Here is a 16,479-nt window from a genome sequence, read left to right as displayed (position 1 = left end):
CGCACAACGGTGGAGAGCGAGCCGCACTCCGGTCGGCCATCAACATGCTGAAATAACCAGATCATTTCCAAAGTGAATGCTGTAGTGATGCGGGACCATCGTGTGACTATCTGAGAAATTGCGGAAGAGGTGAACATCAGCACTTTTTCGGAACATTCCACTGTGACAGAAGATTTGGCCATGAAAAGATTGGTGGTGAAATTCGTGCTGCTGCTAACGGCGGCGCAAAAGCACCTTTGTGTTGAAGTCTCACAGGACATGCTGTGACATGCCCACCTCTTCCACAATTTCTCAGATAGTCACACGACTGAAAAGTCACTGAAAGCCGTCTGAATCATCCGAATGGTTTCCACCTGGCTGTCGCCCAGTTTCTGGCAAAATTTGATGTGGCGCTGCTCAAGTCGTTCCATCTTTTTCCTTGGAATGAAAAAACAGCGAGCGCATGACACACACCTCACACAAAGGCTGCTTACCAGAAAATGATGCAATCGACAGGCGTGAAAAAGTTCACGCATGCGCACGAAGGTTCAAGGTTTGCGCTCATGCAACCACACGTGATTCAAATCCATCAGGTTTTTGAAAAAAATAAAAAGGTCCGATACTTTTCTAACAGACCTTGTATGAGATGGAAACTTACATTTATTTTTTGCTGAAAAGTTAACTCCGCGGAGTTTCGAGCCAGCCATCGGCCATCTTTATACTCCTCATAGAAGCTGTGTGATGACGTGCGCAATGTGAGTGTCCAATCGGAATTGGTTCACCGTTACATGGTTTTCCAAAATCCAATCGTAGGGCAGATTTACCTCATGTGAAAAGCCAAAGATCGTTTTCAGGAGTGATATGTTACTAGTTGGTCTGTTTGAATAGCCCCCCGGGTGCTCCAGTTAGTACATACTATTAGTACATACTCAGTGCGCCCTGCGCCATTACGCACAGCGATCAGTGAAAGCAGGAGCAGACGGAGAGCCTCTAATGACAATCTCACGTGCGCAAACAGAGTGTGTAACTATCAGGATTGCTCCACTAGTTTGCATGTGAATGTTACTGGATAACTCTGTCGCTTTCTTGACGTAAAGCACCGTTTACCATATCAACAAAACACAGACAATTTTGTATATATTGTTCAAAATGTGCATTTTATTGTTTGAACCTTTTTGTTTACAGTCTTTCACACAAGACCTCAAATTAACTTTATAAAGTGTCAAAACAGTTGTTTATTATAGTTTGCTGTGTGTTTTGAATAAATGTGTGTGGAAAATTATTTGCTTTATTTTTTTTCTTGCCTATTTTTCATTGTAAACCTTTATTACACTTGTAAAACACAACAAAAACATATATATTCTGAAAGCACAGATTGTCCTGAAAAAAAGAGACATAAAACTTGATTGTGGGATGCAGGGAGAGCTGTTAACAGCAATAATAAAACATTTATGCCAGGCGAGTGAACTGTCCAAAAAATACTCTCGGACCCCAGAGGGTTAAACAAGTCAGGTTGGGGATCATATACTGTTGCCATGCTTCAGTTCATCTGTGGCACCACAGAACCACTTTGGGTCCTGGATGGCAACTACCCAGGCAGACAACCAGGTGAAGCGTGGACGTCCCCTTGGTAGATTAAACAGTTGCTTCTACATTATTTACCCTGTTCTCTGTCATTTGCTGTCTTTTCTTGGCTACTAGGAGTGAAAATATTAATTTGAGTCTGTCGTCCAAAATTTCTCATGAGTATTTTATTCCATTGTTGCAGTTGTGCACTCTGCACGCCACTTTGGCCTGCCTACATCTGGCACTCTGTGTCATTTCTCCTCTTTTGCCTCATTACTAAACTGTGATAAATTAGCTGTTCACTACATTAGCTGCACTAATTTTGTGCTTCAGTCTTTTTATGATGAGCTGAACGGCTGTGTTTCAGAGGTGACATTGGCCTGTGAAAGACCTGTATTGCATGGCAGGATGTGCTACGTACCGCCTGCAAGAAAAGTCAGTACATATGCTGTTTATTGAAGCTGAAGCGGGATTAGATCACTGTTGGATTTTTTTTTTTTTTTTTTCCCCGCCTACAGTAATGAAATGATGAGCTAATTCACACAGAGGTTACATAAATGTAATCTGACACTAATGTCGTTTTTATTAAAATGTTTTGCATGCTTCAGCTCCACATCATCAAAATACCCTCACAAGTGAGTCGAGAGAAGCTTATGTTTAATTAGAACATTTCAACCCCTTAAAACTGATGTGATGAAGTTAATTAGTGAATAAGTGTGACTTTGGTGTGTATTTCTAATGCGTTACAAACTCAGGATATGATTTTAGTGCTGAAATGTTTTGTAAGTTGCACTACAAGCTGCATGTTGGCCATCTTGACGTTGAGACGACACACCCACTCAAATGTTTCTCTGAAGCTTTGTTGTTTAATTGTGGGATTTAGGTGTTATGTGAGTGTGTTGTGTCTGTGATGAAATTGTCATTATTAAGGTCATGGACGGAAATCAGAGGACCTATTGATGTCACCCCTCTGTGTTTGTTTGATGACTTATTTGAAAAATAAATCTCAAGAACCAGTGGAGGAATTTCAGATAAATTATGCAGATGGGTTGCCGAGCACCATTAGAGCAGCAGATAACAGAATATTTACAAAGGCATCCTGAAAATGGTGATACAAGCACCAAATACAGCACAAATACTCCTTGGACATTAGCATTTTGAGTGTCCATTTGAATTTTCAGTAAGCAGCCAGGTAGGGGTCAATTGAAGAATTACATAGGGGTCAAAATTAAAAGATGCTCCAATCATATTGAAAACTACACCACATTAGCCAGAGGACACACACCAATTAGCTAAACTGCAGGATTGTCTTACAGACATAAAGACATGGATGACCTCTAATTTCCTGCTTTTAAACTCAGATAAAACTGAAGTTATTGTTCTTGGCCCCACAAATCTTAGAAACATGGTGTCTAACCAGATCCTTACTCTGGATGGCATTACCCTGACCTCTAGTAATACTGTGAGAAATCTTGGAGTCATTTTTGATCAGGATATGTCATTCAAAGCGCATATTAAACAAATATGTAGGACTGCTTTTTTGCATTTACGCAATATCTCTAAAATCAGAAAGGTCTTGTCTCAGAGTGATGCTGAAAAACTAATTCATGCATTTATTTCCTCTAGGCTGGACTATTGTAATTCATTATTATCAGGTTGTCCTAAAAGTTCCCTAAAAAGCCTTCAGTTAATTCAAAATGCTGCAGCTAGAGTGCTGACGGGGACTAGAAGGAGAGAGCATATCTCACCCATATTGGCCTCTCTTCATTGGCTTCCTGTTAATTCTAGAATAGAATTTAAAATTCTTCTTCTTACTTATAAGGTTTTGAATAATCAGGTCCCATCTTATCTTAGGGACCTCATAGTACCATATCACCCCAATAGAGCGCTTCGCTCTCAGACTGCAGGCTTACTTGTAGTTCCTAGGGTTTGTAAGAGTAGAATGGGAGGCAGAGCCTTCAGCTTTCAGGCTCCTCTCCTGTGGAACCAGCTCCCAATTCAGATCAGGGAGACAGACACCCTCTCTACTTTTAAGATTAGGCTTAAAACTTTCCTTTTTGCTAAAGCTTATAGTTAGGGCTGGATCAGGTGACCCTGAACCATCCCTTAGTTATGCTGCTATAGACGTAGACTGCTGGGGGGTTCCCATGATGCACTGTTTCTTTCTCTTTTTGCTCTGTATGCACCACTCTGCATTTAATCATTAGTGATCGATCTCTGCTCCCCTCCACAGCATGTCTTTTTCCTGGTTCTCTCCCTCAGCCCCAACCAGTCCCAGCAGAAGACTGCCCCTCCCTGAGCCTGGTTCTGCTGGAGGTTTCTTCCTGTTAAAAGGGAGTTTTTCCTTCCCACTGTAGCCAAGTGCTTGCTCACAGGGGGTCGTTTTGACCGTTGGGGTTTTACATCATTATTGTATGGCCTTGCCTTACAATATAAAGCGCCTTGGGGCAACTGTTTGTTGTGATTTGGCGCTATATAAAAAAAAAAATTGATTGATTGATTGATTATTTGTCTGGTCACAAAGATTCCAAAAAGGTATAGTTTGGACTATCTGTGACTGAATGTTATGGAGTTATGGGGTATAAACGGCAAGAATGGTGACAATGGTCAATTTCAGTTTGTACAGGGGTCAAAAGTTAAAGTTGCTCTAATTGTGGAAAAATATGCAAATTATTGGTTGAGTTGATAGTGTTTTAAAAAGAAAGTTTGCATCATGTGTCATGCTTAGTTATCATGTTACAGGGTAACGTGTCACATGTCATAGAATCCAGTGGAGGTCAACATTGTTTAATGCAGACCAAACACACAACACAGTCAAAACTATTCTATTTAATAATCCTATCCTATTACGTTTTTCTACAATTGAATGTTGTATGGGGTAAAACAGTAAGAATGGTGAGAAAGGCCAATTTCAGTTTGTACAGGAGTCAACTTGTGCGTTGCCCGTGGTGATCCACGTGCTCTGGAGTGGGTCGTGTTTATAAAATAAGTAGCTGACATTCTTCAAGGGTGGTAATAAATTATGCAAAGTTTCTATAACAAGTTTAACTGATAGTGCAGGAAATTAAAATGAGCAAGTTTTGTGAATAAATGTGTTTATTCATATTTTACAACTGGCACTGTTGAGATATTTCATTTGTCCAGGGACTGATTATTGTTGATATCAATGTCCATTGTTCACTGTTGTTTCCCAATATTCCTAATTTTTCCATAAATATTAGTCCTATCAGCTTTCCATTCTTGTGGCGTGCATTCTTGACCCAGAATACATAAACGTACCAAACGGGAAATCTCAAACAGGAAATCTCTGCTTTCCCCAGTTTTTCTGTGAACTGTTTTACACACAGACATACACAGGGGGCACTTCGCTATTAATATATACAGAAGGTTTTAATAATCATCATGTCATGTTGATCTTGTTTGACCTTTATTTTGCAGACCAAACATTCAACACAGTCAAAACTATTCCACTTATTAATCCTATTAACTCTTTCAATAATTTGCACCATTTTTAACAAAATTGGAGCAACTTTAAGTTTTGACCCCTGAACAAAATGAATTTGACATTTTTCACCATTCTTGCTGTTTTTATCCCATAAGTCCATAACCTTCAGTTACAGATTGTCCAAATTATTCCTTTTTGGAATATTTGCGATCAGACAAATAATGTGATATAGCTTTCAGTATGATTGGAGCATCTTTTAATTTTGACCCCTGTGTAATTCTTCAGTTGAGCCCTACCTGGTTGCCTTTTGAAACTTCAAGTGGTAAATCGTTTTACTCAAGAGTAATGTCTAAGGAGTAGCGTGCATGTTAACCTCTGCATGAAGAGTGTTAACGTGACTGCTCACTTGACATTTTTCATCTGTCCAGTGGTGACAAGATGCATTGACCATATTTTTATATTAAAAAAAATGTTAGTCACACCTTTTTTCTGTGTTGACAGCTCTTTAATTTGTGATTTGTTCATTGCTGTATTGTACTCCTTTATTTTTGCCATTTATTCTTTTATTTTAAGTCTTGGTAAAGTCCTATATAAATTGTCATAACTATTTGTAACGAATGTGTGTGATTTTTGTCATAAGTTGTACCGGAGTGTAAGTTGCAGGACCTCCTAAACTAGTGTAAAGGCAAACAAAAAACAATGTGTTTCTAATTCCACTGTCTAATAACATTAATTTGTCATTTAGCCGCACTGTTTGTGTTTTGGAATCAGTAATGATCTGATTCAATTTTGTTTGTCCCTCAAAACATCAAACTATAATAGGTTGAAAAGTGTTGAACTCTTCCTTTATATAATTACAACCCCTGGCAATAATTATGGAATCACCGGCCTCGGAGGATGTTCATTCAGTTGTTTAATTCTTTAGAAAAAAAGCAGATCACAGACATGACACAAAACTAAAGTCATTTCAAATGGCAACTTTCTGGCTTTAAGAAACACTAAGAAATCAAGAAAAAAAAATTGTGGCATTCAGTAACGGTTACTTTTTTAGACCAAACAGAGGGAAAAAAAATATGGACTCACTCAATTCTGAGGAATAAATTATGGAATCACCCTGTAAATTTTCATCCCCAAAACTAACACCTGCATCAAATCAGATCTGCTTGTTAGTCTGCATCTAAAAAGGAGTGATCACATCTTGGAGAGCTGTTGCACCAAGTGGACTGACATGAATCATGCCTCCAACACGAGAGATGTCAATTGAAACAAAGGAGAGGGTAAATCATCACCCAAAAAGAGGGTAAATCATCACGCAATGTTGCAAAAGATGTTGGCTGTTCAGTCAGCTGTGTCTAAACTCTGGACCAAATACAAACATGGGAAGGTTGTTAAAGGCAAACATACTGGTAGACCAAGGAAGACATCAAAGCATCAAGACAGAAAACTTAAAACAATGTCTCAATCGAAAATGCACAACAAAACAAATGAGGAACGAATGGGAGGAAACTGGAGTCAACGTCTGTGACCAAACTGTAAGAAACCGCCTAAAGGAAATGGGATTTACATACAGAAAAGCTAAACGAAAGCCATCATTAACACCTAAACAGAAAAAAAACAAGGTTACAGTGGGCTAAGGAAAAGCAATCGTGGACTGTTGATGACTGGATGAAAGTCATATTCAGTGATGAATCTCAAATCTGCATTGGGCAAGGTGATGATGCTGGAACTTTTGTTTGGTGCCGTTCCAATGAGATTTATAAAGATGACTGCCTGAAGAGAACATGTAAATTTCCACAGTCATTGATGATATGGGGCTGCATGTCAGGTAAAGGCACTGGGGAGATGGCTGTCATTACATCATCAATAAATGCACAAGTTTATGTTGATATTTTGGACACTTTTCTTATCCCATCAATTGAAAGGATGTTTGGGGATGATGAAATCATTTTTCAAGATAATACATCTTGCCATAGAGCAAAAACTGGATCTTAATCCAATTGAAAATCTTTGGTGGAAGTTGAAGAAAATGGTCCATGACAAGGCTCCAACCTGCAAAGCTGATCTGGCAACAGTAATCAGAGAAAGTTGGAGCCAGATTGATGAAGAGTACTGTTTGTCACTCATTAAGTCCATGCCTCAGAGACTGAAAGCTGTTATAAAAGCCAGAGGTGGTGCAACAAAATACTAGTGATGTGTTGGAGCGTTCTTTTGTTTTTCATGATTCCATAATTTTTTCCTCAGAATTGAGTGATTCCATTTTTTTTTCCCTGTGCTTGGTCTAAAAAAGTAACTGTTATTGACTGCTACAATTTTTTTTTTTCCTGATTTCTTATAGTGTTTCTTAAAGCCAGAAAGTTGCCATTTGAAATGACTTTAGTTTTGTGTCATGTCTGTGATCTGCTTTTTTTTCTACAAAATTAAACAACTGAATGAACATCCTCCGAGGCTGGTGATTCCATAATTTTTGCCAGGGGTTGTAATGTGCTTTGAAATCAGACTTGATGTCTGTAGTAGTGCTGCAACTAACTTTTGTAATCACTTAATCCTTTTCTCTTGATGGCTCTGATTATTTTTTTGGGTTGATCTACTGTTTTATCATCTGATTCGTGTTTATTTTGTGTTTGTAGCCGGAAGAAAGGGTTTGGAAGAAAATCTTCCTGAGACAGAAAATGACACAGAAAATAAAATTGACATTTTATAGAACTCTAAATAGTTTTTTCATTTAATCTATTGATTTATTTGCTGGAACAATATCACAGTGTTGACTAAAGCCCCAGATGATGTCCTCAAATGTCTTCTTTTATCCACAACCCAAAGAGATTCCATTGACTGTCAGAGAACACAAGCTGTAAGAATCTGAAGTCTGAGAATTTGGACTCAAAATGACAAGTGAATGTGTAAAATAGTCGCTGAATAATTTCAGAATTGATTCATTATCAAGTAATCATCGCAGGTCGGTGTAATGACATTAACAATAAATATATGACTTGTATCTGAGTGTTCTGGCCTTTAGCCATTAAGGGCTAGCTGTTGATTCATCACACAGATATCACCGGCTGCTCTGCCATTTGAGGGTGGAAGCAGTCCCCCCCCCTTCTCGGGGCTTCTTCAAGAAAGAACGCTGACACATATCTTTAAAAGAATGTGTGCGAGTGTGACTCGCTTGCAAAGGAAGCTGTGCCAAATCCCTGTGGCTGTTTTAGAGGAACTCGTACTTCAATATCCTGCTTTGTTTTGTTTATCCCTTGCAGTAGTTCCAACACAATTGCAGCCAAGCTTAAAAATTTGAATCTTATATTTCTGAAACTCTGTGCAGAAATATCGCAGTACACAGTGTTCCATGGTTTGACAATATCTGCTAGACTGTCAAGCACGATGTGTTAAGTAATGCATCACAATGGATGCTGAAATCGTGAAGGTGGCTTGTACTTTGTTGATGTTTTTAAAAATATCTCCTCATGGATTAAGTAATATATTATTTAGTTATTTGTCTGCTTTACTTTTGTTGATTTAACAAAATGGGGTGAGCAACAACAGGCTTGTGCAGGAAAACCTCCAGTAATATATTTTATTGCTACTCCCAACTCTTGGCAGATCTTACAGGTGTTGACAAACAGTAGCTGTTACTAAAGGTAGTCCGGAGACATTCCTCAACCAAAAATTGTTGCCCCAGTGTAAGAAAATGGAAGTTAACCAACTGTGTTTGTGTATACCGCCTGTTGCAGTATTCAAACAGTGGTGACATGTTTTTTTTTTCCTTCCCCAATTTTCCTCTTTAAGAAGCTCCTCCAGTCAGTCTCGTGAAACTGAGGTAAACAGAAAAGTGTCATCTGCATGAGGTAGTTATGTTACCATCTTCAGCTTTATTCTGTTATCACAAGTTACAAAAAGTTTACGTCAAATCCTACCTCCTGTCAGCCTTTTCTCACACTTCATATCGTGCTCTCGTGACCAGAACCTAAACTTAAAAATTACAAGTGCACTCAAAAGTGTATTCCTTGTTTGGGCTGAAGTACAGTGTGTAATATCTTATTTAAAGCCCCGAGCACACGGCACTAACGAAGGACACTGAAGCCAAAACGAAACAAGAAATCTGGACTTGCGTTGACTTTTGGAGACATCGTTTAACCGTCGTCCAGCTTCGTTTCTATAGCTGGTGCTTCATCAGAATTTTCAAACTGTTGAAAAATGTGAACAAATCCTGACTACAACTTCAATTCATCCGTATTCCGTTTTGCTTTCTGTCTTGACTGTTCCTCATCATTTGCGTAGTTTCCGTACCGTCAGCGTTCCGTTTGATTTTCGTCAAACGTCGTCCAACCTGCACGAACATTGACGATATCTGAACGGATCAATAACTAAAGATCCGACGAGCTGAACGTGACTTGTCCGTGTGTGGGACAAAAAACAACGCTTTCATACAGAAATAATAGCGGCAAGAACGTTTGATCAACTACTTGAACTATTTACGCACATTGCAGCCGTCTCTGGCTGCAACGTGCATATGCACGCACACATTATTGTAGTGAAGACAGACCTGTTGCCAAGATAACTAGCTCTCACAGTTGCAAAGTGTCAAGGTCACCTTTCGCTTCATTTTTCTTTTGTTAGTTTCGGATTTGTTTCATTCTTTTATGCGCTCTGCACTCAGGCTTTTCGATGATGAGAGAATTGCCGGCTCATTCGTGCACTTTTTCTCAACAATTTGTGGCTTTGACTTTTTTTTCCCCTTCATTCAGCTAACGCTGTGTGCCGTGTGCCCAGGCCTTAAGGTGGCTTTCGGGCAAACAAGTGATGTCAAATGGCATGTCCCACAACAAGAAGTAGAGGAATCCCAAGCTGTCCCAAAACACAGAAATCTGGTCATATCTGGAAAATATTTGCACTGGAACCTGTATGACTGGTTACACTTTTTAAAAGAAAACTTACAAAAATATTTTATGGCATTGTAAAGTAAATAAAATGATAGGCCCTCTTTTATTTTGCTTTTCTTGCCAATTTTAGAGCAAATCTTGCATCATTGTATAAATAAATTCCAGGTTATGTGAATTCCTGTCACCTTCTGCCAATGCAAGCTCTAAAATTCCCAGAGACACCGTATAACGCCACCTGCTGTGCAGCACTGTGCAAAGAATGTCAGGCATTTATTCAGTGTCTTTTATGGAGGCCATTTTTGTGACGCTTCACAATAAGAGCAGACATCCTGCACTTATCCTCAGGTCACAGGTGGACAGTTTGCTGTCTCATCAGAGACTTTACTGGGACGAGAAGGACGTCACAACATTCTGTCTGCACAGGATGGACACGTCCTCTGTTTCAGCTGTTGTACGACAAAAAGAAACATTTCCTTTAAGACTGTATGATGAAGTCGGGAGAAACTTTCAGATTATAGTAGTGGGGGTGGTGAAGAAAAACACGGATACTCATGATTTCTCACGATTTATTTTTAACTGTATGAAAATTGATATTTAATATCCACAATCTGTATAAAGTTAAAATTTAGTTGCTTATAGATAATGTGAAAGTAATGCAGTACTGCTTCCATTCAGCAGAAGGTGCAATGTACTTGCCACAGTTGTCATCTGAGTATTACGTGACATCCCCTCTGTTTCAAACTGATATGAGGAAAAACATATATGCCTACTTTTAAAAAGAATGACCTACTGGATTTGCACCTTTTTTATCTTAAAAAAGGGGAATGCCGTCTAAATTTCGTTATATTGCTGTCTGACCCTCAATATGACAAACTGCTGAAAGGTATTCCTAGATTTTTGGAAATGGAAAAGTGATCCCATGTCAGTTATTAACCTTTAGTAAAAAACTTGACTCTGCTGATGTATGTTGCTGTTTGTCTACTCAGAAACATGATTTATTTGCGTGTGTGTGTTTTTGTTTTTTCCAGGAGCCATTTGAAGATGGGTTTGCTAACGGCGATGAGCTGACCCCGACCGAGGAGGCTGCTACGAAGGAAGCCGAATCGAAGGGCGTGGTCAAATTTGGCTGGATTAAAGGGGTCCTGGTGAGTCATGAGCTTTTTATTTTCCAAACAGATGGATGGTGTATAGCGTGTCTGCTCACTATTTTTAAATCTTGTCTCACTTCATCTTACGATACTTATCATAGCTGCTAGGCTGCAGTGCAGATTACAACATGAAGTGAACTCAGGAAGGAAACGAAATGTTGCAAGTGTAACTTCTGTTACCTGAAGGAAAAGAACTTTGAACATCACAAAGCAGATAAGACATCCTCATGTGGTTACAATTGACATACAGTAACTAAAAGGACCTGAATGCCTGGTCCCCACAGTGAGGGGATCTGTTGCACTCTGTTGTAGTTTGGGTCCATGTGGCCTTTTCAGAAGGATGTGTCAAGGCAAATCAATACAAAGCTGTGATGTGTGATGACCTTCATCCACTCGTCTCCTCCAGGATGACCCTGTAGACCTTATCCAGAGGGCACAAAAACTCACTAAATGATTTGAGCATGAAAATGATGCAAATCTGATGCTACTGCCTCTGCATTTGCCAGATCTCAACCCAATTGAGCGTCTTTGACAGATATTGAACCAACCTGTTAGCCCAATATCCAAACACCAAAGGAGGGAGGATTTTAATGTATTTGATTGATTGATATATGGTATTAGTGGTGTTCCATCACTCCATTCTGTGCATAACTTCAGGACAGGTGTTTGTTGGTTTGTGGGCCATTCGCTTTGTTTCCACATGATCACAGTACGCCAACACTCTGACTAGTGTGCCTTGATTGGAGAGTGGCGTCAACTCAGAACATGGCGCCATTTTGGGTCTGACTGCGCTGAACTACTGAATGAACCTTTTATGTTTTCAGCATTTTTTAAAATCATTTAACCACATACAGAAACACATCCAGGTACAGGTGCTATCAAAATAAATCGAAAAATGGTTAAGCTATCAAATTTACATAAATTTACAATTCATGTTGATTTATTTAATTAATTTAAAGCTTGATTTATGCAGCTGCTGCTCTGTAACTCTTAAACATTTTCTTCTTTTACTGACGTCATGCTGTAAATGTGATGCGGATTTTCTGATCCATTTATCAGCGTCCGCGTTATAAAAACTGTTAGAATATGATGTCAGACAAAGGATTAAAAGCAGAAAAGTGTGAAATCACAGCATTTTGTGTTTGATTTAACAGGTGCACGTCAGGCTGCGGCTCTGAGTCTGAACACCGTTTGAAAAACTAAATGGTCGGACTTTTAATCACAGAAATGACTCCTCTCCCACTTTCCACAAGCCGGCAAGTGTCAGAGCTGAACTTTAATTTGTACCTCTGCACGTCCAGACTGCTCGAAGTTTTTAATGAAAATACATTAATTGGACGGGACATTTTATCCGATGTGAGCGAAAAAAATCTGTTATACAAAATCCGTTATATACTGTGTTTATTACAAGGAAAACAATACAAAAACTTTGGGACTTTTTTTGTCCAGTGACTGCAAATATCTGGTTTATACGAAGACAGTTTAGGTGAGTTTTATTGTACATGAGACTGAACAGTAAATTTACCTCGCAACGCTTTGATGATGTCGGCTTCCATCCCACATGGCTGACTTTATTTTCCCAAATTTTTCTTCTGTTGGGCTCTGAAGGGAATCTGTACGTCTTGAAGCCCTTGTTGTGTCTATTTGTGCCTCCAAATGCACAACAACCTGGCATTTTCAGTGAATAAATAAATAAAATAGCTGGATTTACATGAAGACATATTAACAGCCAACGCTATTTTTGCCCCAAGATGGCTCCATGAGTCATGTGACCGATTTCCCCCCCGACTTGTCATGTTGCCACTCTCTAATAAAGGCACTCTATCCCTGACCACACCTCCATTCTATGTGCACAAATACACTTCCCATTTAAAAAAAAAAAAAAAAAAAAAAAAAAAAAAAAAAAAGCGAGTGTAGGTGTGGCAATAATGACTGCGTTTGTTGGAATTTAGCAGTGACACTTGTGCTCTGTCACACTGAAATAGTCCCTGTAGGGCATTGTTACCACGTTCATTTGCTGGGAGTAGTATTTAAGAAGGCACACAATGGAACCCAGTTCAGGAGAGCATGCGGCCTGCATATAGTATTCCATGTTCCAGGTCTTGATTGGCTGAGCACTTCTGACTTTGTTAATATTCTATGGGGTGGAGCAAGGAAATCTAAAAAATATGTCTGATAAGTACTTTACATTTAATGTGTGAACCGTCGAGACCCGTCTTGAGTTTTAATGGTATAAACTGCCTAACATCCTGACTGTGTATTATGAATCCTTAACCTTTCTCTTTTATACTGGTAGGTTTCAGGTTTTACAAAGATGGATAAAATAAAAAATGGCATGATTATTTTATTTTTTATTTATAGACCATATTCATTTAGATGACCTTCAGTACTGATGTCACCATGTTGGTGGGCCAAAGAGTTGCTGGATCCACATATGTGACATAATGCACAATAGGGTTACTACTGTCACAATGCAGTATGCAAGAACAAAGCTACCCGTCTCTAAATACATTTCATAAGTAGAGACTAAGGCATGAGGTGAGAGTAAAATGTTTGCAAGTTGGCAGACAAGGATTTTTTTTTTTAATCTGATGTAAAACCACGCGTCTCTGCATTAAAATAGTTCCTCTTTTCTTCTCCATCTTTCACAGTCATTCAAAGTAAATAAACATCTGATTTTGGTGGTGTTCCTGTGGCAAGCCAAAAAGCCATTTTCAAGAGGTAGGGGTGACCCAGGTTTCTGCCTGTGGTCATCATCCAGAACCTGATAGTTCTGTAGCGTAGTGGTGGATGCAGCAACACGTGGCACCAGATTATGCTCCCAGACCTGAAACGGACAACATGTAATAATTGTTGGAGTGTGTAGAGCCAACTGATCCAAAACACCTGACTTGGTAGTGTTCAGTGCTAAAGGATTGCTAATTTAGGACCTTCTCACATGAGCTGGTATGTGCCATATGAGAGGAAGGTTGCTTGCCTTAAAATCATTAAAGAATTACTTCTGGTATCTCAAAGTGCTGATGGAAATGTTAAACCATGGAAGCCTCCAGTGTCCATCATGGGTGTACAGAAAACCTAAAGGAGTGGTTTCCTTTCTGCAGGTCCGCTGTATGTTGAACATTTGGGGTGTGATGCTGTTCATCCGAATGTCATGGATTGTGGGCCAAGCTGGAATTGGTGAGTAGGAAGAGCAAAATAGTTTCAAAACGATTCTGTTGGAACTGATATTTAGTTATGGTAACTGTATGAATTTGTGCTTTGAAAGCGACCAGTCAGGTTTTCCATATGAAGTCCCGTGTGTTTACCATATTTGCATGATTTTGTGTAGACAGTGAATATTGCATATAGCTGCAAATGCAATTTTTGAACAACACAATTAGGGATGGGGCCGATCCGATCCAGTATAGATACCAACGTAATTCACAGATAGGAAACTTCCAATACAACCTATGGAGTTTTCCAATCCAGGAGCAGTCTGTGCATGCAGTGAAATGTCTTCTTGGCTGCTCTGCTTGGCTGGCTGCAGAGTGTGAGTGAAGGGGTTCCCTGAACGGAGGTGTGTCTCAATGAGACGCGGAATCACGAGATGCACCTCCATTCAGGAAATCCCTTCCACAGTGTGCAGCCAGCTAGCAGGCGAGCGTTGAGGAGTACGGACGGTCGCTGAGCAACTTTTCATCACAACCGGGAGGAAGCGTGCAATGATTTATCCACTAACTCCAAATATAAGTAAATTAAGTTTTTTATTTGTTTTTTTTTTTTTGTTTTTTTTGATGGGTTTTGTGGCATTTTTCACGGGAGGTGATGGTCTACTGGTTAAGCGTTGGGCTTGAGATCAGAGGATCCTCAGTTCAAATCCCAGCCTGACCAGAAAATCACCTAGGGTCCTCTGGCACGTTCTTAATCCCCTAGTTGCTCCGTGGGCACCTGGTATGGCAGCAACCTGACATCGGGGTGAATGTGAGGCATTGATGTGTAAAGCGCTTTGAGCGTCTGATGCAGATGGAAAAGCGCTATATAAATGCAGTCATTTACCATTTTGGAAATGCAGAAATTCACTCAGTCTTTAAAATGGTATATGTACGTGGGGCAGGTGTGCCATCTAGTGTTCAAGAGATGAAACTTCAGCCACTGATCCAACAATGGTGCCGTTTACGTCTGGACATAAACATGTATACCATTAGTCAAATTTATTTTGTTCTTTTACATTTGCTCCAAAAATTGTGTACGAGTACAGGTACCATTTTGAGGAAGGAGCGCATTTCCAAAATGCCACAAGAAACCACCAAAAAATAAAAAAGTACTTAATTCTTCCACAAAAACATCAAATCTAGGCTTGCATCTCAGATGTACCTTCTGACAAATTGTAGCTGAACTTTCAGGTCTTTTTAATAAAATCCTCCTCTATACACTTCATCAGGAAGCTGTATAACTGGGGATACAAAATATCATCATATAAAATCAACTATAATGATAATAATAATATTAAAGCAAACAGAACTCTGGTATCGGAATAGTATTGGTATCGGCAGATATCCAAATTCAGGTATCAGAATCGGATTGGAAGTGAAAGAAAAAACTGAATCGTGGACCCTTAAACACAATTCAACTTGTTAGCTAGCAGCTAGTGACCATTTTTCCATTTGATTCTTTATTCCCAGCCATCAGTTTTATTCTTTAGGCAAAGAAACAAAAGTCAGCCAATTAAGAACCTGTATTTTTGAAATGTTTGTGTTAATATGTTAGCACTTCAGTGTGTAGCCCATTGTAATCAGGTGCCATTCAAGGATACTGTATCGTGCTTCTGAATTCCTTCAAATCAAAGAATCTCTGGAGCCTCCTCCCAACAACCTGTTAGTAATTCTCCGCTGTGATGTGAAATCTTACCACAAGGTGACAAATGTGACAGACTGTACGGCTGTGCTCCTAACACTCACAGATGTTCTCAGTGATTAGCCGGGATGATTAAAAATGAACAGGATAGCACATTTTGTTCTTTCATGTCAATTCTTACCCCCACCTTCTTTTTTCCTCTTGTTGTCAGCGCTCGCCTGTTTGATTGTAGTGATGGCAACAGTTGTGACAACCGTCACTGGCCTCTCCACCTCTGCCATCGCCACCAATGGATTTGTAAGAGGAGGTAAAACATAAATAAATAAAAAGATTTACATTGTTTCTTGGGTTTGGCGGTTGATCTACGTTTTGTCCACCAGTTTTTAGTTGGTCCTGCCGTGTTTGAAGAATGTCAAATGTAAATCTCATGATAACCAGGCAACAGGCTGTGTGAGAGGTTTTGCTGATAAGAGTGTCTGAGGACGGTAAAGAAGGAGCAATGCAAACATTCTGTTGTCATTTTAAAGGGCAGCAGAGTGATCAGTCTTGCCTTTACAAACACTCTTTGTGGGCACTCAAGATAGCTCAGTATAGTACCACATGATGTCACAACAGAGGTAAATCTGTTCCACTT

The 16,479-nt window shown here is 39.4% G+C and overlaps 1 protein-coding gene across 2 annotated transcripts in view; it reads left to right on the top strand.

Annotated features, from left to right (window-relative positions):
- The window catches only part of slc12a2 (solute carrier family 12 member 2), a 220,522-nt gene that overhangs the window by 75,148 nt on the left and 128,895 nt on the right, over positions 1-16,479 (top strand). For both annotated transcript variants that reach the window (XM_034192967.1, XM_034192966.1), the window contains exons 2-4: positions 10,893-11,009; positions 14,114-14,189; positions 16,057-16,152. In XM_034192967.1, coding sequence (XP_034048858.1) covers positions 10,893-11,009; positions 14,114-14,189; positions 16,057-16,152 — 289 coding nt within the window. The remainder of the gene's footprint in view (positions 1-10,892; positions 11,010-14,113; positions 14,190-16,056; positions 16,153-16,479) is intronic.

Source organism: Thalassophryne amazonica, chromosome 17, assembly GCF_902500255.1.
Source record: "Thalassophryne amazonica chromosome 17, fThaAma1.1, whole genome shotgun sequence".
Taxonomy (NCBI): Eukaryota; Metazoa; Chordata; class Actinopteri; order Batrachoidiformes; family Batrachoididae; genus Thalassophryne; species Thalassophryne amazonica.
Note: the sequence above shows the minus strand (reverse complement) of the source record. Positions and strands in the feature narration are given on the sequence as shown.